We start from the raw sequence: 25577 nt of genomic DNA on the forward strand, positions 1-25577 counted from the left end.
AAAACTTGTCGAACCTCGGGAAGGTCTCCGATGACGGCCGGAATACAGCTAAAGTCGCGGCAGACGCCCTAAAGAAAGCGCCACCGAGATGTTTTGTGTGCAACCGCATAGGACACCGTGCTCAAGACTGCCGTAACTCCACTAAAGAACAGGCACGATGCGCTACCTGTGGTCGCTCCGGTCATAAAACTGAAAACTGCAGGAATCGGCCCAGTGGAAAAGAGCAGGTTGCTGCTTGTGCTATCACTGAGCCCCGGAAAGCGCCCCAACAGCACACCGAACTCGCCGACGTCAAACACGAAGTGTCCCCAAGCGACAAGTGTCCTCGCGGCATCGTTGAGCAACAGTCTGCCTTCCTAGTGAAAGGAATGCCGGTCGTCGAAGGCCGACTACTGGGAAATCCCGTCACCGTTCTTCGGGACACTGGCAGTAACACCGTCATTGTCCGACGTGACTTGGTCAGCGAGAACCACCTGACAGGAAAAACCACCCGGGTACTGCTCCTCGATGGAACAGTTAAGCAACTCCCAGAGGCAAACATCTACGTCCAAACCCCCTACTTTGTGGGCGAGATTACTGCTGCTTGTATGGATCAGCCAATTTACGACCTCGTGCTCGGGAACATACAAGGTGTGAGGGAACCTCACATGCCAGATCCTGATTGGGAGCACAAAGCCGAAGATGCCACGAGCGCAGCACTGGCCACAACAGCCTCAAAGCTACCCGAAGATGTTTTAGTGTCGGCTGTTGCCAACACGGATCGGGCCCAGGTTACACCTTTACCGGTACCTAAAATCATATGCGCCGACATCACAAGGCAAGAGTTGGTTGAGGAGCAACGGCGAGACCCGACCCTCCGCCGCTGCTTCCGGAAGTTAGGAAAGGATTTTCCATCTGGTAAAGGACACAGTTATTCGTTCTTTGAGTCCAACAACCTCCTTACCGGGAATACCACCTTGCCACGGGCAGGAAGTTTAAGCAAGTTGTCGTTCCTAAGAAACTGAGGGAACCCATCCTCCGAGTTGCACATGAAAGTATCATGGCGGGCCACCAGGGCATCAGAAGAATGACCGATCGTATCCTGCAAGAGTTTTACTGGCCTGACATACATGGAGATGTAAAACGCTTTGTTAAATCCTGCGACCGGTGTCAACGAACGACGCCTAAGGGAAAAGTCGGTGTTGCGCCCTTGGTCAGCACACCGTTAATCCAGACGCCGTTTGAACGGGTTGCTGTTGACGTAGTTGGCCCATTCTCCCCCATGTCGCAGAAAGGAAACCGATACGTGCTGACGCTCATCGATTTCGCGACCCTATACCCGGTCGCTGTAGCTCTCCCAGCGATTGATTCAGCACATGTCGCAGAGGCCCTCATTGAAATGTTCTCTCGCATCGGTATCCCCAAGGAGATCGTCACCGATCAAGGTGCCAGCTTCACCTCAGAGTTGATGCGAGAAGTCAGCCGACTGCTGTCAATCAAGCTCCTCCGCACTAGTCCCTATCATGTCATGGCGAACGGGCTGGTTGAAAAGTTTAACGGCACTTTGAAAACGATGCTAAAAAGACTGTGCCAGGAGAAACCTAGGTCTTGGGACCGCTACATCGCGCCACTTCTTTTTGCCTACAGGGAAGTACCTCAAGCCAGCCTGGGCTTCTCCCCTTTCGACCTCATCTACGGTCGACATGTGCGAGGGCCCTTGACTGTACTCAAGGAGCTGTGGACGAAAGATGACCTCGATGGTGAGGTTCGGACGACTTACGGATACCTCGTCGATCTACGAGACCGACTGGAGCAGACGTGTAAAATTGCCCATGAGCAACTTGGCAAAGCGAAAGAAAAACAAAAGGACTACTATGACCGGAAAAGTCGCCCGAGGAAGCTTTCAGTTGGAAACAAGGTTCTTATCTTGCTCCCAACTGATTCAAACAAATTGCTGATGCAGTGGAAGGGGCCATTCGAGATCACCGGGAAGAAAAACGACGTGGACTACGAGATCAGCCTGGGTGGCAAAAGGAAGGTCTTCCACGTAAACATGTTGAAACTGTACGAAGAAAGGACGTCTTCGCCACCACCGCAAGCATCAGTTGCCGCAACAATTGACGACGTCCCGGCTACCCCAGATGATCTCGACGACCCACCATCGGCCGACAGCCTTCCCACACTTCCGCTTCGTCAGACGCAAACTTGCGAAGATGTCAAGCTCTCACCTGAACTCAATGCTGAGCAGAGGGCTCAGGTGCAGGAAGTAATCCAAAAGTATGGCTTGATCTTTTCTGACCTGCCCGGAAAAACAGACGTTGTACAGTGCCCATTGAATTTAACGACTGACAAGCCTGTACACGTTTCTCAATATCCGCTACCGCTTGCACTTCATGAGACGATTGAAAAAGAAGTTCAAGACATGCTAGCGATGGGAATCATTGAAAAATCGCAGTCTCCTTACAATGCGCCATTGGTGGCTATAAAGAAACCTGACGGTACCATTCGGCTCTGCATTGATTTTAGAGAGCTTAACAAACTTCTTGTCTCCGATTGCGAGCCCATTCCGCGCATAGACGTCGTACTTGCCCTCGCTGGGAAGAAGAAATTCTTCTCAAAGTTCGATTTTACCAAAGGCTATTGGCAAGTGCCCATGAGTGCTGACAGCCGCGAGAAGACCGCGTTTTCGAGCTTGTCGGGGTTGTACCATTTCCGGTATATGCCGTTCGGTATAAAGACCGCCCCAGCCGTCTTTGCACGTTTAATGCGAGCTGTGCTAGGTGGGTTGAAAAACGTCCACCACTACTTCGATAACGTAATCGTGGCAACGGACACCTGGCAAGAGCACTTGGACACACTGGGTCGAGTGTTTGAAAGAATAAAAAATGCCAACCTGACGATCAAGCCAAGCAAGTGCGAAATCGGAGAGCGCACCATTTCCTTTTTAGGACACCGCATCGGGGACTCCCAAGTGAAACCCCTTTTGAAGACTTTGGACAAGATCTTGGGCTCTAAACGACCAAGAACCAAAAAAGCTGTGCAGTCTTTCTTGGGGTTAACCGGGTACTACCGGAAATTCATTCCCAATTATGCCGCTATTACAAAACCACTAACCGACCTGACCAAAAAGGGGCAAAGCAACACTGTATGCTGGGGCGAACAAGAAGAACAAGCTTTCAACACTTTGAAGACTCAACTTGCCTCTGCACCAATTTTGCAAGCTCCGGACCTCACTAAGCCCTTCATACTACGCACAGACGCTTCAAGCACGACCCTCGGGGCGGTTCTCTTGCAAAGGGGATGCGAGAATGTCTTACACCCCATCGCGTACGCGAGCCGCAACCTGTTGCCGAGAGAGACGCGCTACTCAACCATTGAGCGCGAGTGCTTGGCTCTGATCTGGGCGGTGAACAAATTCCATATTTATTTATATGGGAAGCCTTTTATTAAACAGTGTGACCACCAGCCCTTAAAGTACTTGCAATCAGCAAAGCACGTGAACAGCAGAGTGTTACGCTGGAGCTTGATACTTCAAGAGTACTCTTTCACTGTCGAGTTTATCAAGGGCACCGAAAATGTAGGGGCTGACTACATGAGTAGAATTTAAGAATACAAATCCCCCTCGTGTATTTAGTAGTGTGTTCTTCACGTTTGTTGTTTAACTAGTCACTGTGGTTTATCGCGTATTTTAGTGTTTTCCCCATACTATTGTGCATCCATTTCGCGTTTTAAGTGTCCATTGTGACTGATCGTGCTGCCGTGAACTGTGGACCTTATCGTGCTTCCCCAGAACTTCTCCGCGTCTCCAAATGACTCTTCTTTTTGTAGAATAGTTGTTGCTTCACAACAACTTTCTTAAACCCGGGGTTGTGTGATGAGGTGCCCGTGAAGGAGAAAGAGGGCCGAGGACCTCGCGGAGCGTGCAGAAGAATCGAATCAGCAAGGGTTCAGCGGACGCAGTTGACGCGCTGGGCGAGTGAGCGCGGCCCTGTGATCGCTTGGAGCTAGAAGCCAGGGTCTCAACCGCTGCTGTCGCCGGAGAGCCGTCGGCCGCTGGTCCGGTTACCGAAGTCTGTCTGCTGGCCCGTGCCTGGATCGGGTGGCGCGCTGGGCCAGAGAGCGCGGTTCGGGGAAACACCGGCTCACAACCGCCGCTGGGCCATCGAGCCGTCAAACACAGTGCACGGTCCCTGACGTCCGGCCGCTGTCCCGTGTCCGGACCCGACGTGACGTGAGACTCCTCAGCGAGCAAGCCGCGCCGTGGTGCATCGGCCGATCCCACGCACTTCGTGAGGAGACCTCGTTGGACTGCTGCGCATCCTGACCATGTAGGACGTTTCCTCCCTTGCTCTCTTTAGCGAACAGTTTTCGTTAGCCTGCTACCGCATTTAACGCTCTTTCCTGTAGTCTCGTTTCCGCTCTGTGTTTCGGCTACTCTCTTACCTTCTGCTCTCATTTTCCACGCATAAAGCTATCCCTACTTGCGCACGCATTACCGACTCGTGACTTTCTAGCTGGTCCTAGGCCCATTCATGACAATCACAGCTGTTGAAAAAAGTTTGAGGATATTTTTTCCATTGCATCAACTTGGCTGATGAGAAGGAGCTGTCAAACCGGTGAAAAGGGCATCAACATAATGCAGCTTAGTTTTTTGTGATGCAGATGAGTCGCGAATGAGGCATGAACTAAGGTTGATCACGGGGGCCTTTTTATAGCTGCATATTTTCTTTAAGGATGTAATATTTTTAAACACAGCAGAGGATCACAGCTGTTGAAAAAAGTTTGAGGACATTTTTCTTTTGCATCCACTTGTCTTATGAGTAAATGCTATCAAATGGGTGAAAAGGCCATCAAGATAATGCAGCTTCGTTTTCTGGTGATGCAGATGAGTCGCGAATGCGGCGAGAACTAAGCTGTTTCATGGGGTCTTTCCAAACTCTGCATATTTCCTTTCGGATGTAATATTTTTATATACAGCAGAGGATCACAGCTGTTGAAAAAAGTTTGAGGATATTTTTTTCATTGCATCAACTAGGCTGATGAGTAAGAGCTATCAAACTGTTGAAAAGGCCATCAAGGTAATGCAGCTTTGTTTTCTGGTGATACAGATGAGTCGCGAATGCGGCAAGAACTAAGGTGGGTAAGGGGGGCATTTTTATTATCTGCATATTTTCTTTACAGAAGTAATATTTTTAAATACAGCAGAGGGTCACAGCTGTTGAAAAAAGTTTGAGGATATTTTTTCAATTGCATCAACTTGGCTGAGGAGTAAGAGTTGTGAAATGGTTGAAAAGGGCCTCAACATAATGCAGTTTCATTTTCTGGTGATGCAGATGAGTCGCGAATGCAGTGAGAACTAAGGTGGGTCATGGGGGCCTTTACAATATCGGCATATTTTCTTTCGGATGTAATATTCAATATGCAGCAGAGGGTCACAGCTGTTGAAAAAAGTTTGAGGATATTTTTGAATTGCATCAACTTGGCTGATGAGTAAGAGTTGTGAAATGGTTGAAAAGGGCCTCAACATAATGCAGTTTCATTTTCTGGTGATGCAGATGAGTCGCGAATGCAGTGAGAACTAAGGTGGGTCATGGGGGCCTTTACAATATCGGCATATTTTCTTTCGGATGTAATATTCAATATGCAGCAGAGGGTCACAGCTGTTGAAAAAAGTTTGAGGATATTTTTGAATTGCATCAACTTGGCTGATGAGTAAGAGCTGTCAAACGGGAGAAAAGGGCATCAACATAATGCAGCTTCGTTTTCTGGTGATGCAGATGAGTTGCGAATGCGGCTAGAATTAGGGTGGGTCATGGGGGCCTTTACAATATCTGCATATTTCCTTCCGGATGTAATATTTTTATATACAGCAGATGATCACTGCTGTTGTAAAAAGTTTAATTAAATTTTTTGAATTGCATCAACTTGGCTGATGAGTAAGAGCTGTGAAACGGTTGAAAAGGACATCAACCTAATGCAGCTTCATTTTCTTGTGATGCAGATGAGTCGCGAATGCGGCGAGAACTATGGTCGGTCATGGGGCCGTTACAAAATCTGCGTATTTCCTTGCGGATGCAATATGTTTAAGTACAGCAGAGGATCACACCGGTTGAAAAAAGTTTAAGGATATTTTTTCCATTGCATCAAATTTGCTGATGAGTAAGAGCTATCAAACGGGGGATAAGGGCATCAACATAATGCAGCTTCGTTTTCTGGTGATGCAGATGAGTCGCGAATGCGGCGAGAACTAAGCTGGGTTATGGGGTCTTTACAATATCTGCATATTTTCTTTACGGATGTAATATTTTTAAATACAGCAGAGGATCACAGCTGTTGAAAAAAGTTTGAGGACATTTTTTTATTGCATCCACTTGGCTGATGAGTAAAAGCAATCAAACATGTGAAAAGGCCATCAAGATATTGCAGCTTCGTTTTCTCGTGATGCAGATGAGTCGCGAAAGCGGCGAGAACTAAGGTGGGTCATGGGGGGCCTTTAAAATATCTGCATATTTCCTTACGGATGCAATATTTTCAAATACTGCAGAGGATCACATCTGTTGTAAAAAGTTTCTATATATTTTTTGAATTGCATCAACTTTGCTGATGAGTAAGAGCTGTAAAACGGTTGAAAAAAGCCTCAACCTAATGCAGCTTCATTTTCTTGTGATGCAGATGAGTCGCGATTGCGGCGAGAACTAAGGTCGGTCATGGGGTCTTTACAATATCTGCATATTTCCTTACGGATGTAATATTTTAAATACAGCAGAGGATCACAACTGTTGAAAAAAGTTTGAGGATATTTTTTCCATTGCATCAAGTTTGCTGATGAGTAAGAGCTATCAAACGGGTGATAAGGCATCAAGATAATGCAGCTTCGTTTTCTGGTGATGCAGATGAGTCGGAAATGTGGCGAGAACTAAGGTGGGTCATGTGGGCCTTTACAATATCTGTTTATTTTCTTTCGAATGTAATATTTTTTACACACCAGAATATCACAGCTGTTGAAAAAAGTTTCAGGATATTTTTCCATAGCATCAACTTGGCTGATGACTAAGAGCTCTCAAACAAGTGAAAAGGGCAGCAACATAATGCAGCCTCGTCCCCCAAGCCCCACCTTAGTTCACGCCGCATTTGCGGCTCATCTGCATCACCAGAAAACGAAGCTGCATTATGTTGATGCCCCTTTCACTCGTTTGACAGCTCTTACTCATCAGCCAAGTTGATGGAATAAAAAAGGTCCTGAAACCTTTTTCACCAGCTATGATTCTCTGTTGCATATAAAATACTACCTCCGAAAAGAAATATGCAAATATTGTAAAGGCCCCCATGACCCACCTTAGTTCTCGCCGCATTCGCGACTCATCTGCATCACCAGAAAACCAAGCTGCATTTTGTTGATGCCCTTTTCTCCCGTTTGAAAGCTCTTACTCATCATCAAAGTTGACGCAAATGAAAAAATATCCTGAATCTTCTTCAACAGCTGTGATGCTCGGCTGCATATAAAATACTACCTCCGAAAAGAAATATGCAAATATTGTAAAGGCTCCCGTGATCAACCTTAGTTCTCGCCACATTCATGACTCATCTGCATCACCAGAAAACGAAGCTGCATTATGCATGGCCCTTTCACTCGTTTGACAGCTCTTACTCATCAGCCAAGTTGATGGAATAAAAAAGGTCCTGAAACCTTTTTCACCAGCTATGATTCTCTGTTGCATATAAAATACTACCTCCGAAAAGAAATATGCAAATATTGTAAAGGCCCCCATGACCCACCTTAGTTCTCGCCGCATTCGCGACTCATCTGCATCACCAGAAAACCAAGCTGCATTTTGTTGATGCCCTTTTCTCCCGTTTGAAAGCTCTTACTCATCATCAAAGTTGACGCAAATGAAAAAATATCCTGAATCTTCTTCAACAGCTGTGATGCTCGGCTGCATATAAAATACTACCTCCGAAAAGAAATATGCAAATATTGTAAAGGCTCCCGTGATCAACCTTAGTTCTCGCCACATTCATGACTCATCTGCATCACCAGAAAACGAAGCTGCATTATGCATGCCCCTTTCACCCGTTTGACAGCTCTTACTCATCAGCCAAGTTGATGCAATAAAAAATTATCCTGAAGCTTTTTTCACCAGCTATGATTCTCTGCTGCATATAAAATACTACATCTGAAAAGAAATATGAAAATATTGTAAAGGCCCCCATGACCCACGTCAGTTCTCGCGACATTCGCGACTCATCTCCATCAGCAGAAAACGAAGCTGCATTATGTTGATGCCCTTTTCACCTGTTTGAAAGTGCTTACTCATCAGCCAAGTTGATGCAATGAAAAAAAATATCTTGAAACTTTTTTCAACAGCCATGATTTTCTGCTGCATATAAAATACTACCTCCGAAAATAAATATGCAAATATTGTAAAGGCTTCCGTGATCAACCTTAGTTCTCGCCGCATTCATGACTCATCTGCATCACCAGAAAACGAAGCTGCATTATGTATGCCCCTTTCAGCCGTTTGACAGCTCTTACTCATCAGCCAAGTTGATGCAATGAAAAAAGTATCTTCAATCTTTGTTCAACAGCCATGATTCTCTGCTGCATATAAAATACTGCCTCCGAAAAGAAACATGCAAATATTGTAAAGGCCCCCATGACCCAACTTAGTTCTCGCTGCATTCGCGACTCATCTGCATCACCAGAAAACGAAGCTGCATTACGTTGATGCCCTTTTCACCTGACAGCTCTTACTCATCAGCCAAGTTGATGGAATGGAAAAAATATCCTGAAACTTCAACAGCTGTGATGCTCTGCTGCATATAAAATACTACCTCCGAAAAGAAATATGCAAATATTGTAAAGGCTCCCGTGATCAACCTTAGTTCTCGCGGCATTCATGACTCATCTGCATCACCAGAAAACGAAGCTGCATTATTTATGCCCCTTTCACCCGTTTGACAGCTCTTACTCATCAGCCAAGTTGATGCAATGGAAAAATATCCTGAATCTTTTTTCACCAGCTATGATTCTCTGCTGCATATAAAATACTACATCCGAAAAGAAATATGCAAATATTCTAAAGTCTTCCATGACCCACCTTAGTTCTCGCCGCATTCGCGACTCATCTGCATCACCAGAAAACGAAGCAATATTAGGTTGATGCCCTTCTCACCCGTTTGACAGCTCTTACTTATCAGCCAAGTTTATGCAATAGAAAAAATATTCTAAAACTTTTTCAACAGCTGTGATTCTCTGCTGCATTAAAAAAACTACCTCCGAAAAGAAATATGCAAAAATTGTAAAGGCCCCCATTACCCACCTTATTTCTCGTCGCATTCGCGACTCATCTGCATCAACAGAAAATGAAGCTGCATTATGTTGATGCCCTTTTCACCTGTTTGAAAGTGCTTACTCATCAGCCAAGTTGATGCAATGAAAAAAATATTTTCAAACTTTTTTCAACAGCCATGATTCTCTGCTGCATATAAAATACTACCCCCGAAAAGAAATATGCAAATATTGTAAAGGCCCCCACGACCCACCTCAGTTCTCGCTGCATTCGCGACTCATCTGCATCACGAGAAAACGAAGCTGCATTATGTTGATGCCTTTTTCACCTGTTTGACAGCTTTACTCATCAGCCAAGTTGATGGAATAAAAAAAATATCCTAAAACTTCAACAGCTCTGATGCTCTGCTGCATATAAAATACTACATCTGAAAAGAAATATGCAAATATTGTAAAGGCCCCCTTGATCAACCTTAGTTCTCTCCTCATTTGTGACTCATCTGCATCACCAGAAAACGAAGCTGCATTATGTATGCCCTTTTCACCCGTTTGACAGCTGTTAGTCATCAGCAAATTTGAGGCAATCTAAAAAATATCCTCAAACTTTTCACCAGCTATGATTCTCTGCTGCATATCAAATACTACCTCCGAAAAGAAATATGCAAGTGTTGTTAAGGCCCTCATGACCCACTTTATTTCTCGCCACATTCGCGACTCATCTGCATCTCCAGATAACGAATCTGCATTATGTTGATGCCATTTTCACCCGTTTGACAGCTCTTACTCATCAGCCTAATTGATGCAATAGAAAAAATATCAAGAAACTTTTTTCACCAGCTATGATTCTCCGCTGCATATAAAATACTACCTCCGAAAAGAAATATGCAAATATTGTAAAGGCCCCCAAGCCCCACCTTAGTTCACGCCACATCCGCGACTCATCTGCATCACCAGAAAACGAAGCTGCATTGTGTTGTGTCCCTTTTCACCCGTTTGACAGCTCTTACTCATCAGCCAAGTTGATGCAATACAAAAAATATGAAGAAACTTTTTTCACCAGCTATGATTCTCTGCTGCATATAAAATTATACCTCCGAAAAGAAATATGCAAATATTGTAAAGGCCCCCAAGCCCCACCTTAGTTCACGCCGCATTCGCGACTCATCTGCATCACCAGAAAACGAAGCTGCATTATGTTGATGCCCCTTTCACTCGTTTGACAGCTCTTACTCATCAGCCAAGTTGATGGAATAAAAAATGTCCTAAAACCTTTTTCACCAGCTATGATTTTCTGTTGCATATAAAATACTACCTCCGAAAAGAAATATGCAAATATTGTAAAGGCCCTCATGACCCACCTTAGTTCTCGCCGCATTCGCGACTCATTTGCATCACCAGAAAACCAAGCTGAATTTTGTTGATGCCCTTTTCTCCTGTTTGAAAGCTCTTACTCATCATCAAAGTTGACGCAAATGAAAAAATATCCTGAATCTTCTTCAACAGCTGTGATGCTCTGCTGCATATAAAATACTACCTCCGAAAAGAAATATGCAAATATTGCAAAGGCTCCCGTGATCAACTTTAGTTCTCGCCGCATTCATGACTCATCTGCATTACCAGAAAACGAAGCTGCATTATGTATGCCCCTTTCACCCGTTTGACAGCTCTTACTCATCAGCCAAGTTGATGCAATAAAAAAAAAAATTTTGAAACTTCGTTCAACAGCCATGATTCTCTGCTGCATATAAAATACTGCCTCCGAAAAGAAATATGCAAATATTGTAAAGGCCCCCATGACCCACCTTAGTTCTCGCTGCATTCGCGACTCATCTGCATCACCAGAAAACGAAGCTGCATTATGTTGATGCCTTTTCACCTGTTTGACAGCTCTTACTCATCAGCCAAGTTGATGGAATGGAAAAAATATCCTGAAACTTCAACAGCTGTGATGCTCTGCTGCATATAAAATTCTACCTCCGAAAAGAAATATGCAAATATTGTAAAGGCTCCCGTGATCAACCTTAGTTCTCGCCGCATTCATGACTCATCTGCATCACCAGAAAACGAAGCTGCATTATGTATGTCCCTTTCACCCGTTTGACAGCTCTTACTCATCAGCCAAGTTGATGCAATGGAAAAATATCCTGAATGTCTTTTCACCAGCTATGATTCTCTGCTGCATATAAAATACTACATCCGGAAAGAAATATGAAAATATTGTAAAGGCCCCCATTACCCACCTCAGTTCTCGTCACATTCGAGACTCATCTGCATCAGCAGAAAACGAAGCTGCATTATGTATGTCCCTTTCACCCGTTTGACAGCTCTTACTCATCAGCCAAGTTGATGCAATAAAAAAATATCCCGAATGTTTTTTCACCAGCTATGATTCTCTGCTGCATATAAAATACTACCTCCGAAAAGAAATATGCAAATATTGTAAAGGCTCCCGTGATCAACCTTAGTTCTCGCCGCATTCATGACTCATCTGCATCACCAGAAAACGAAGCTGCATTATGCATGCCCCTTTCACCCGTTTGACAGCTCTTACTCATCAGCCAAGTTGATGCAATAAAAAAAATATCCTGAAGCTTTTTTCACCAGCTATGATTCTCTGCTGCATATAAAATACTACATCCGAAAAGAAATATGAAAATATTGTAAAGGGCCCCATGACCCACGTCAGTTCTCGCGACATTCGCGACTCATCTCCATCAGCAGAAAACGAAGCTGCATTATGTTGATGCCCTTTTCACCTGTTTGAAAGTGCTTACTCATCAGCCAAGTTGATGCAATGAAAAAAATATCTTCAAACTTTTTTCAACAGCCAAGATTCTCTGCTGCATATAAAATACTACCCCCGAAAAGAAATATGCAAATATTGTAAAGGCCCCCACGACCCACCTCAGTTCTCGCTGCATTCGCGACTCATCTGCATCACGAGAAAACGAAGCTGCATCATGTTGATGCCTTTTTCACCTGTTTGACAGCTCTTACTCATCAGCCAAGTTGATGGAATGAAAAAAATATCCTAAAACTTCAACCGCGGTGATGCTCTGCTGCATATAAAATACTACCTCCGAAAAGAAATGTGCAAATATTGTAAAGGCTCCCGTGATCAACCTTAGTTCTCGCCGCATTCATGACTCATCTGCATCACCAGAAAACGAAGCTGCATTATGTATGCCCCTTTCACCCGTTTGACAGCTCTTACTCATCAGCCAAGTTGATGCAATAAAAAAAGTATCTTGAAACTTTGTTCAACAGCCATGATTCTCTGCTGCATATAAAATACTGCCTCCGAAAAGAAATATGCAAATATTGTAAAGGCTCCCGTGATCAACCTTAGTTCTCGCGGCATTCATGACTCATCTGCATCACCAGAAAACGAAGCTGCATTATTTATGCCCCTTTCACCCGTTTGACAGCTCTTACTCATCAGCCAAGTTGATGGAATATAAATATTATCCTCAAAACTATTTTCACCAGCTGCGATTCTCTGCTGCATATAAAACTCTACCTCCGAAAAGAAATATGCAAATATTCTAAAGTCTTCCATGGCCCACCTTAGTTCTCGCCGCATTCGCGACTCATCTGCATCACCAGAAAACGAAGCAGCATTAGGTTGATGCCCTTCTCACCCGTTTGAAAGCTCTTACTTATCAGCCAAGTTTATGCAATAGAAAAAATATTCTCAAACTTTTTTCAACAGCTGTGATTCTCTGCTGCATCAAAAATACTACCTCCGAAAAGAAATATGCAAAAATTGTAAAGGCCCCCATTACCTACCTCATTTCTCGTCGCATTCGCGACTCATCTGCATCAACAGAAAATGAAGCTGCATTATGTTGATGCCCTTTTCACCTGTTTGAAAGTGCTTACTCATCAGCCAAGTTGATGCAATGAAAAAAATATCTTCAAACTTTTTTCAACAGCCATGATTCTCTGCTGCATATAAAATACTACCCCCGAAAAGAAATATGCAAATATTGTAAAGGCCCCCACGTCCCACCTCAGTTCTCGCTGCATTCGCGACTCATCTGCATCACGAGAAAACGAAGCTGCATTATGTTGATGCCTTTTTCACCTGTTTGACAGCTCTTACTCATCAGCCAAGTTGATGGAATGAAAAAAATATCCTAAAACTTCAACAGCTGTGATGCTCTGCTGCATATAAAATACTACATCTGAAAAGAAATATGCAAATATTGTAAAGGCCCCCTTGATCAACCTTAGTTCTCTCCTCATTTGCGACTCATCTGCATCACCAGAAAACGAAGCTGCATTATGTATGCCCTTTTCACCCGTTTACAGCTGTTAGTCATCAGCAAATTTGAGGCAATCTAAAAAATATCCTGAAACTTTTCACCAGCTATGATTCTCTGCTGCATATAAAATACTACCTTCGAAAAGAAATATGCAAGTGTTGTTAAGGCCCTCATGACCCACTTTATTTCTCGCCACATTCGCGACTCATATGCATCACCAGATAACGAAGCTGCATTATGTTGATGCCATTTTCACCCGTTTGACAGCTCTTACTCATCAGCCTAATTGATGCAATAGAAAAAATATCAAGAAACCTTTTTCACCAGCTATGATTCTCCGCTGCATATAAAATACTACCTCCGAAAAGAAATATGCAAATATTGTAAAGGCCCCCAAGCCCCACCTTAGTTCACGCCACATTCGCGACTCATCTGCATCACCAGAAAACGAAGCTGCATTATGTTGTGTCCCTTTTCACCCGTTTGACAGCTCTTACTCATCAGCCAAGTTGATGCAATGAAAAAAATATCTTCAAACTTTTTTCAACAGCCATGATTCTCTGCTGCATATAAAATACTACCCCCGAAAAGAAATATGCAAATATTGTAAAGGCCCCCACGACCCACCTTAGTTCTCGCTGCATTCGCAACTCATCTGCATCACGAGAAAACGAAGCTGCATTATGTTGATGCCTTTTTCACCTGTCTGACAGCTCTTACTCATCAGCCAAGTTGATGGAATGAAAAAAATATCCTAAAACTTCAACAGCGGTGATGCTCTGCTGCATATAAAATACTACCTCCGAAAAGAAATGTGCAAATATTGTAAAGGCTCCCGTGATCAACCTTAGTTCTCGCCGCATTCATGACTCATCTGCATCACCAGAAAACGAAGCTGCATTATGTATACCCCTTTCACCCGTTTGACAGCTCTTACTCATCAGCCAAGTTGATGCAATAAAAAAAGTATCTTGAAACTTTGTTCAACAGCCATGATTCTCTGCTGCATATAAAATACTGCCTCCGAAAAGAAATATGCAAATATTTTAAGGCCCCCATGACCCACCTTAGTTCTCGCTGCATTCGCGACTCATCTGCATCACCAGAAAACGAAGCTGCATTATGTTGATGCCCTTTTCACCTGTTTGACAGCTCTTACTCATCAGCCAAGTTGATGCAATGGAAAAATATCCTGAATGTTTTTTCACCAGCTATGATTCTCTGCTGCATATAAAATACTACATCCGAAAAGAAATATGAAAATATTGTAAAGGCCCCCATGACCCACCTCAGTTCTCGCCACATTCGCGACTCATCGGCATCAGCAGAAAACGAAGCTGCATTATGTTGATGCCCTTTTCTCCCGTTTGAAAGCTTCTACTCATCATCAAAGTTACGCAATAGAAAAAAATGTCCTGAATCTTTTTCAACAGCTGTGATGTTCTGCTGCATATAAAATACTACCTCCGAAAAGAAATATGCAAATATTGTAAAGGCTCCCGTGATCAACCTTAGTTCTCGCCGCATTCATGACTCATCTGCATCACCAGAAAACGAAGCTGCATTATGTATGCTCCTTTCACCCGTTTGACAGCTCTTACTCATCAGCCAAGTTGATGGAATAAAAAAGGTCCTGAAACCTTTTTCACCCGCTATGATTCTCTGTTGCATATAAAATACTACCTCCGAAAAGATATATGCAAATATTGTAAAGGCTTCCGTGATCAACCTTAGTTCTCGCCGCATTCATGACTCATCTGCATCACCAGAAAACGAAGGTGCATTATGTATGCCCCTTTCACCCGTTTGACAGCTCTTACTCATCAGCGAAGTTGATGCAATAAAAATATCCTGAAGCTTTTTTCACCAGCTATGATTCCCTGCTGCATATAAAATACTACATCCGAAAAGAAATATGAAAATATTGTAAAGGCCCCCATGACCCACGTCAGTTCTCGCGACATTCGCGACTCATCTCCATCAGCAGAAAACGAAGCTGCATTATGTTGATGCCCTTTTCACCTGTTTGAAAGTGCTTACTCATCAGCCAAGTTGATGCAATGAAAAAAAATATCTTGAAACTTTTTGCAACAGCCATGATTCTCTGCTGCCTATAAAATACTACCTCCGAAAAGAAATATGCAAATTTTGTAAAGGCTTCCGTGATCAACCTTAGTTCTCGCCGCATTCATGACTCATCTGCATCACCAGAAAACGAAGCTGCATTATGTATGCCCCTTTCACCCGTTTGACAGCTCTTACTCATCAGCCAAGTTGATGCAATGGAAAAATATCCTGAATCTTTTTTCACCAGCTATGATTCTCTGCTGCATATAAAATACTACATCCGAAAAAAAATATGAAAATATTGTAAAGGCCCCCATGACCCATGTCAGTTCTCGCGACATTCGCGACTCATCTCCATCAGCAGAAAACGAAGCTGCATTATGTATGCCCCTTTCACCCGTTTGACAGCTCTTACTTATCAGCCAAGTTTATGCAATAGAAAAAATATCCTCAAACTTTTTTCAACAGCTGTGACTCTCTGCTGCATTAAAAATACTACCTCCGAAAAGAAATATGCAAAAATTGTAAAGGCCCCCATTACCCACCTTATTTCTCGTCGCATTCGCGACTCATCTGCATCAACAGAAAATGAAGCTGCATTATGTTGATGCCCTTTTCACCTGTTTGAAAGTGCTTACTCATCAGCCAAGTTGATGCAATGAAAAAAATATCTTCAAACTTTTTTCAACAGCCATGATTCTCTGCTGCATATAAAATACTACCCCCGAAAACAAATATGCAAATATTGTAAAGGCCCCCACGACCCACCTCAGTTCTCGCTGCATTCGCTACTCATCTGGATCACGAGAAAACGAAGCTGCATTATGTTGATGCCTTTTTCACCTGTTTGACAGCTCTTACTCATCAACCAAGTTGATGGAATGAAAAAAAATATCCTAAAACTTCAACAGCTGTGATGCTCTGCTGCATATAAAATACTACCTCTGAAAAGAAATATGCAAATATTGTAAAGGCCCCCTTGATCAACCTTAGTTCTCTCCTCATTTGCGACTCATCTGCATCACCAGAAAACGAAGCTGCATTATGTATGCCCTTTTCACCCGTTTGACAGCTATTAGTCATCAGCAAATTTGAGGCAATGAAAAAAATATCCTCAAACTTGTTTCACCAGCTATGATTCTCTGCTGCATATAAAATACTACCTCCGAAAAGAAATATGCAAGTGTTGTTAAGGCCCTCATGACCCACTTTATTTCTTGCCACATTCGCGACTCATCTGCATTACCAGATAACGAAGCTGCATTATGTTGATGCCATTTTCACCCGTTTGACAGCTCTTACTCATCAGCCTAATTGATGCAATAGAAAAAATATGAAGAAACTTTTTTCACCAGCTATGATTCTCCGCTGCATATAAAATACTACCTCCGAAAAGAAATATGCAAATATTGTAAAGGCCCCCAAGCCCCACCTTAGTTCACGCCACATTCGCTACTCATCTGCATCACCAGAAAACGAAGCTGCATTATGTTGTGTCCCTTTTCACCCGTTTGACAGCTCTTACTCATCAGCCAAGTTGATGCAATACAAAAAATATCAAGAAACTTTTTTCACCAGCTATGATTCTCTGCTGCATATAAAGTACTACCTCCGAAAAGAAATATGCAAATATTGTAAAGGCTCCCGTGATCAACCTTAGTTCTCGCCGCATTCATGACTCATCTGCATCACCAGAAAACGAAGCTGCATTATGTATGTCCCTTTCACCCGTTTGACAGCTCTTTCTCATCAGCCAAGTTGATGCAATGGAAAAATATCCTGAATGTTTTTTCACCAGCTATGATTCTCTGCTGCATATAAAATACTACATCCAAAAAGAAATATGAAAATATTGTAAAGGCCCCCATGACCCACCTCAGTTCTCGCTACATTCGCGACTCATCTGCATCAGCATAAAAACGAAGCTGCATTATGTTGATACCCTTTTCTCCCGTTTGAAAGCTTCTACTCATCATCAAAGTTACGCAATAGAAAAAAATGTCCTGAATCTTTTTCAACAGCTGTGATGTTCTGCTGCATATAAAATACTACCTCCGAAAAGAAATATGCAAATATTGTAAAGGCTCCCGTGATCAACCTTAGTTCTCGCCGCATTCATGACTCATCTGCATCAGCAGAAAACGAAGCTGCATTATGTATGCCCCTTTCACCCGTTTGACAGCTCTTACTCATCAGCCAAGTTGATGGAATAAAAAAGGTCCTGAAACCTTTTTCACCTGCTATGATTCTCTGTTGCATATAAAATACTACCTCCGAAAAGAAATATGCAAATATTGTAAAGGCCCCCATGACCCACCTTAGTTCTCGCCGCATTCGCTACTCATCTGCATCACCAGAAAACCAAGCTGCATTTTGTTGATGCCCTTTTCTCCCATTTGAAAGCTCTTACTTATCAGCCAAGTTTATGCAATGATAAAAGTACCCTAAAACTTTTTTACACAGCTGTGATCCTCTGCTGTATATAAAAATATTACACCCGAAAGGAAATGTGCCAACATTGCAAAGGCCCCCATGACCCACCTTTGTTCTCGCCACAGTCGCGACTCATCTGCATCACCAGAAAACAAAGCTGCATTATGTTGATGCCCTTTTCACCCGTTTGACAGCTGTTACTCATCAGCGAAGTTGGTGCAATGGAAAAATATCCTGAAGCTTTTTTCACCAGCTATGATTCTCTGCTGCATATAAAATACTACATCCAAAAAGAAATATGAAAATATTGTAAATGCCCCTATGACGCACCTCAGTTCTCGCCACATTCGCGACTCATCTCCATCAGAAGAAAATGAAGCTGCTTTATGTTGATGCCCTTTTCACCCTTTTGAAAGCTCTTACTTATCAGCCAAGTTGATGCAATCAAAATATTATCCTGAAACTATTTTCACCAGCTATGATTCTCTGTTGCATATAAAATACTACCTCCGAAAAGAAATATGCAAATATTGTAAAGTCTTCCATGGCCCACCTTAGTTCTCGCCGAATTCCCGACTCATCTGCATCACCAGAAAAGGAAGCAGCATTAGGTTGATGCCCTTTTCACCCGTTTGGCTGCTCTTACTTATCAGACAAGTTTATGCAATGATAAAAGTACCCTAAAACTTTTTTACACAGCTGTGATCGTCTGCTGTATATAAAAATATTACATCCGAAAGGAAATGTGCCAACATTGCAAAGGCCCCCGTGACCCACCTTTTTCTCGGTACATTCGCGACTCATCTGCATAAAGAGAAAACGAAGCTGCATTATGTATGTCCCTTTCACCCGTTTGACAGCTCTTACTCATCAGCCAAGTTGATGCAATGGAAAAATATCCTGAATGTCTTTTCACCAGCTATGATTCTCTGCTGCATATAAAATACTACATCCGGAAAGAAATATGAAAATATTGTAAAGGCCCCCATTACCCACCTCAGTTCTCGCCACATTCGCGACTCATCTGCATCAGCAGAAAACGAAGCTGCATTATGTATGTCCCTTTCACCCGTTTGACAGCTCTTACTCATCAGCCAAGTTGATGCAATAAAAAAATATCCCGAATGTTTTTTCACCAGCTATGATTCTCTGCTGCATATAAAATACTACCTCCGAAAAGAAATATGCAAATATTGTAAAGGCTCCCGTGATCAACCTTAGTTCTCGCCGCATTCATGACTCATCTGCATCACCAGAAAACGAAGCTGCATTATGCATGCCCCTTTCACCCGTTTGACAGCTCTTACTCATCAGCCAAGTTGATGCAATAAAAAAAATATCCTGAAGCTTTTTTCACCAGCTATGATTCTCTGCTGCATATAAAATACTACATCCGAAAAGAAATATGAAAATATTGTAAAGGGCCCCATGACCCACGTCAGTTCTCGCGACATTCGCGACTCATCTCCATCAGCAGAAAACGAAGCTGCATTATGTTGATGCCCTTTTCACCTGTTTGAAAGTGCTTACTCATCAGCCAAGTTGATGCAATGAAAAAAATATCTTCAAACTTTTTTCAACAGCCATGATTCTCTGCTGCATATAAAATACTACCCCCGAAAAGAAATATGCAAATATTGTAAAGGCCCCCACGACCCACCTCAGTTCTCGCTGCATTCGCGACTCATCTGCATCACGAGAAAACGAAGCTGCATCATGTTGATGCCTCTATCACCTGTTTGACAGCTCTTACTCATCAGCCAAGTTGATGGAATGAAAAAAATATCCTAAAACTTCAACAGCGGTGATGCTCTGCTGCATATAAAATACTACCTCCGAAAAGAAATGTGCAAATATTGTAAAGGCTCCCGTGATCAACCTTAGTTCTCGCCGCATTCATGACTCATCTGCATCACCAGAAAACGAAGCTGCATTATGTATGCCCCTTTCACCCGTTTGACAGCTCTTACTCATCAGCCAAGTTGATGCAATAAAAAAAGTATCTTGAAACTTTGTTCAACAGCCATGATTCTCTGCTGCATATAAAATACTGCCTCCGAAAAGAAATATGCAAATATTGTAAAGGCTCCCGTGATCAACCTTAGTTCTCGCGGCATTCATGACTCATCTGCATCACCAGAAAACGAAGCTGCATTATTTATGCCCCTTTCACCCGTTTGACAGCTCTTACTCATCAGCCAAGTTGATGGAATATAAATATTATCCTCAAAACTATTTTCACCAGCTGCGATTCTCTGCTGCATATAAAACTCTACCTCCGAAAAGAAATATGCAAATATTCTAAAGTCTTCCATGGCCCACCTTAGTTCTCGCCGCATTCGCGACTCATCTGCATCACCAGAAAACGAAGCAGCATTAGGTTGATGCCCTTCTCACCCGTTTGACAGCTCTTACTTATCAGCCAAGTTTATGCAATAGAAAAAATATTCTCAAACTTTTTTCAACAGCTGTGATTCTCTGCTGCATCAAAAATACTACCTCCGAAAAGAAATATGCAAAAATTGTAAAGGCCCCCATTACCTACCTCATTTCTCGTCGCATTCGCGACTCATCTGCATCAACAGAAAATGAAGCTGCATTATGTTGATGCCCTTTTCACCTGTTTGAAAGTGCTTACTCATCAGCCAAGTTGATGCAATGAAAAAAATATCTTCAAACTTTTTTCAACAGCCATGATTCTCTGCTGCATATAAAATACTACCCCCGAAAAGAAATATGCAAATATTGTAAAGGCCCCCACGTCCCACCTCAGTTCTCGCTGCATTCGCGACTCATCTGCATCACGAGAAAACGAAGCTGCATTATGTTGATGCCTTTTTCACCTGTTTGACAGCTCTTACTCATCAGCCAAGTTGATGGAATGAAAAAAATATCCTAAAACTTCAACAGCTGTGATGCTCTGCTGCATATAAAATACTACATCTGAAAAGAAATATGCAAATATTGTAAAGGCCCCCTTGATCAACCTTAGTTCTCTCCTCATTTGCGACTCATCTGCATCACCAGAAAACGAAGCTGCATTATGTATGCCCTTTTCACCCGTTTACAGCTGTTAGTCATCAGCAAATTTGAGGCAATCTAAAAAATATCCTGAAACTTTTCACCAGCTATGATTCTCTGCTGAATATAAAATACTACCTTCGAAAAGAAATATGCAAGTGTTGTTAAGGCCCTCATGACCCACTTTATTTCTCGCCACATTCGCGACTCATCTGCATCACCAGATAACGAAGCTGCATTATGTTGATGCCATTTTCACCCGTTTGACAGCTCTTACTCATCAGCCTAATTGATGCAATAGAAAAAATATCAAGAAACCTTTTTCACCAGCTATGATTCTCCGCTGCATATAAAATACTACCTCCGAAAAGAAATATGCAAATATTGTAAAGGCCCCCAAGCCCCACCTTAGTTCACGCCACATTCGCGACTCATCTGCATCACCAGAAAACGAAGCTGCATTATGTTGTGTCCCTTTTCACCCGTTTGACAGCTCTTACTCATCAGCCAAGTTGATGCAATGAAAAAAATATCTTCAAACTTTTTTCAACAGCCATGATTCTCTGCTGCATATAAAATACTACCTCCGAAAAGAAATATGCAAATATTGTAAAGGCCCCCATGACCCACCTTAGTTCTCGCCGCATTCGCGACTCATCTGCATCAACAGAAAATGAAGCTGCATTATGTTGATGCCCTTTTCACCTGTTTGAAAGTGCTTACTCATCAGCCAAGGTAATGCAATGAAAAAAATATCATGAAACTTTTTTTCAACAGCCATGATTCTCTGCTGCATATAAAATACTACCTCCGAAAAGATATATGCAAATATTGTAAAGGCTTCCGTGATCAACCTTAGTTCTCGCCGCATTCATGACTCATCTGCATCACCAGAAAACGAAGGTGCATTATGTATGCCCCTTTCACCCGTTTCACAGCTCTTACTCATCAGCGAAGTTGATGCAATAAAAATATCCTGAAGCTTTTTTCACCAGCTATGATTCCCTGCTGCATATAAAATACTACATCCGAAAAGAAATATGAAAATATTGTAAAGGCCCCCATGACCCACGTCAGTTCTCGCGACATTCGCGACTCATCTCCATCAGCAGAAAACGAAGCTGCATTATGTTGATGCCCTTTTCACCTGTTTGAAAGTGCTTACTCATCAGCCAAGTTGATGCAATGAAAAAAATATCTTGAAACTTTTTGCTACAGCCATGATTCTCTGCTGCCTATAAAATACTACCTCCGAAAAGAAATATGCAAATTTTGTAAAGGCTTCCGTGATCAACCTTAGTTCTCGCCGCATTCATGACTCATCTGCATCACCAGAAAACGAAGCTGCATTATGTATGCCCCTTTCACCCGTTTGACAGCTCTTACTTATCAGCCAAGTTTATGCAATAGAAAAAATATCCTCAAACTTTTTTCAACAGCTGTGACTCTCTGCTGCATTAAAAATACTACCTCCGAAAAGAAATATGCAAAAATTGTAAAGGCCCCCATTACCCACCTTATTTCTCGTCGCATTCGCGACTCATCTGCATCAACAGAAAATGAAGCTGCATTATGTTGATGCCCTTTTCACCTGTTTGAAAGTGCTTACTCATCAGCCAAGTTGATGCAATGAAAAAAATATCTTCAAACTTTTTTCAGCAGCCATGATTCTCTGCTGCATATAAAATACTACCCCCGAAAACAAATATGCAAATATTGTAAAGGCCCCCACGACCCACCTCAGTTCTCGCTGCATTCGCTACTCATCTGGATCACGAGAAAACGAAGCTGCATTATGTTGATGCCTTTTTCACCTGTTTGACAGCTCTTACTCATCAACCAATTTGATGGAATGAAAAAAAATATCCTAAAACTTCAACAGCTGTGATGCTCTGCTGCATATAAAATACTACCTCTGAAAAGAAATATGCAAATATTGTAAAGGCCCCCTTGATCAACCTTAGTTCTCTCCTCATTTGCGACTCATCTGCATCACCAGAAAACGAAGCTGCATTATGTATGCCCTTTTCACCCGTTTGACAGCTATTAGTCATCAGCAAATTTGAGGCAATGAAAAAAATATCCTCAAACTTGTTTCACCAGCTATGATTCTCTGCTGCATATAAAATACTACCTCCGAAAAGAAATATGCAAGTGTTGTTAAGGCCCTCATGACCCACTTTATTTCTTGCCACATTCGCGACTCATCTGCATTACCAGATAACGAAGCTGCATTATGTTGATGCCATTTTCACCCGTTTGACAGCTCTTACTCATCAGCCTAATTGATGCAATAGAAAAAATATCAAGAAACATTTTTCACCAGCTATGATTCTCCGCTGCATATAAAATACTACCTCCGAAAAGAAATATGCAAATATTGTAAAGGCCCCCAAGCCCCACCTTAGTTCACGCCACATTCGCTACTCATCTGCATCACCAGAAAACGAAGCTGCATTATGTTGTGTCCCTTTTCACCCGTTTGACAGCTCTTACTCATCAGCCAAGTTGATGCAATACAAAAAATATCAAGAAACTTTTTTCACCAGCTATGATTCTCTGCTGCATATAAAATACTACCTCCGAAAAGAAATATGCAAATATTGTAAAGGCTCCCGTGATCAACCTTAGTTCTCGCCGCATTCATGACTCATCTGCATCACCAGAAAACGAAGCTGCATTATGTATGTCCCTTTCACCCGTTTGACAGCTCTTTCTCATCAGCCAAGTTGATGCAATGGAAAAATATCCTGAATGTTTTTTCACCAGCTATGATTCTCTGCTGCATATAAAATACTACATCCAAAAAGAAATATGAAAATATTGTAAAGGCCCCCATGACCCACCTCAGTTCTAGCCACATTCGCGACTCATCTGCATCAGCATAAAACGAAGCTGCATTATGTTGATACCCTTTTCTCCCGTTTGAAATCTTCTACTCATCATCAAAGTTACGCAATAGAAAAAAATGTCCTGAATCTTTTTCAACAGCTGTGATGTTCTGCTGCATATAAAATACTACCTCCGAAAAGAAATATGCAAATATTGTAAAGGCTCCCGTGATCAACCTTAGTTCTCGCGGCATTCATGACTCATCTGCATCAGCAGAAAACGAAGCTGCATTATGTATGCCCCTTTCACCCGTTTGACAGCTCTTACTCATCAGCCAAGTTGATGGAATAAAAAAGGTCCTGAAACCTTTTTCACCTGCTATGATTCTCTGTTGCATATAAAATACTACCTCCGAAAAGAAATATGCAAATATTGTAAAGGCCCCCATGACCCACCTTAGTTCTCGCCGCATTCGCTACTCATCTGCATCACCAGAAAACCAAGCTGCATTTTGTTGATGCCCTTTTCTCCCATTTGAAAGCTCTTACTTATCAGCCAAGTTTATGCAATGATAAAAGTACCCTAAAACTTTTTTACACAGCTGTGATCCTCGTCTGTATATAAAAATATTACACCCGAAAGGAAATGTGCCAACATTGCAAAGGCCCCCATGACCCGCCTTAGTTCTCGCCACAGTCGCGACTCATCTGCATCACCAGAAAACAAAGCTGCATTATGTTGATGCCCTTTTCACCCGTTTGACAGCTGTTACTCATCAGCGAAGTTGGTGCAATGGAAAAATATCCTGAAGCTTTTTTCACCAGCTATGATTCTCTGCTGCATATAAAATACTACATCCAAAAAGAAATATGAAAATATTGTAAATGCCCCTATGACGCACCTCAGTTCTCGCCACATTCGCGACTCATCTCCATCAGAAGAAAATGAAGCTGCTTTATGTTGATGCCCTTTTCACCCTTTTGAAAGCTCTTACTTATCAGCCAAGTTGATGCAATCAAAATATTATCCTGAAACTATTTTCACCAGCTATGATTCTCTGTTGCATATAAAATACTACCTCCGAAAAGAAATATGCAAATATTGTAAAGTCTTCCATGGCCCACCTTAGTTCTCGCCGAATTCCCGACTCATCTGCATCACCAGAAAAGGAAGCAGCATTAGGTTGATGCCTTTTTCACCCGTTTGGCTGCTCTTACTTATCAGACAAGTTTATGCAATGATAAAAGTACCCTAAAACTTTTTTACACAGCTGTGATCGTCTGCTGTATATAAAAATATTACATCCGAAAGGAAATGTGCCAACATTGCAAAGGCCCCCGTGACCCACCTTTTTCTCGGTACATTCGCGACTCATCTGCATAAAGAGAAAACGAAGCTGCATTATCTTGATAGCCTTTTTACCCGTGTGACAGCTCTTACTCATCAGCCAAATTGATGCAATAGAAATATTATCCTGAAACTTTTTTCGCAAGCTATGATTCTCTGCTGCTTATAAAATACTACCTCCGAAAAGAAATATGCAAATCTTGTAAAGGCCCCCATTACCCACCTTATTTCTCGCCACAGTCGCGACTCATCTGCATCACCAGAAAACAAAGCTGCATTATATTGATGCTCTTTTCACCTGTTTGATAGCTCTTACTCATCAGCCAAGTTGATGCAATAGA

General features: G+C 42.4%; 1 protein-coding gene across 1 annotated transcript in view; it reads left to right on the forward strand.

Annotated features, from left to right (window-relative positions):
- Positions 1-368: 368 nt before the first annotated feature.
- LOC144165718 (uncharacterized) overlaps positions 369-25577 on the forward strand; it is a 59531-nt gene continuing 34322 nt past the window's right edge. Inside the window, exons 1-2 of the mRNA XM_077695516.1 lie at positions 369-770; positions 1271-2256. Of these exons, the coding sequence (XP_077551642.1) occupies positions 369-770; positions 1271-2256 (1388 nt within the window). The remainder of the gene's footprint in view (positions 771-1270; positions 2257-25577) is intronic.

This window comes from Haemaphysalis longicornis, unplaced genomic scaffold (assembly GCF_048455015.1).
Source record: "Haemaphysalis longicornis isolate Haplotype H1 unplaced genomic scaffold, Haemaphysalis longicornis Haplotype H1 scaffold_15, whole genome shotgun sequence".
In the NCBI taxonomy this organism is placed as follows: Eukaryota; Metazoa; Arthropoda; class Arachnida; order Ixodida; family Ixodidae; genus Haemaphysalis; species Haemaphysalis longicornis.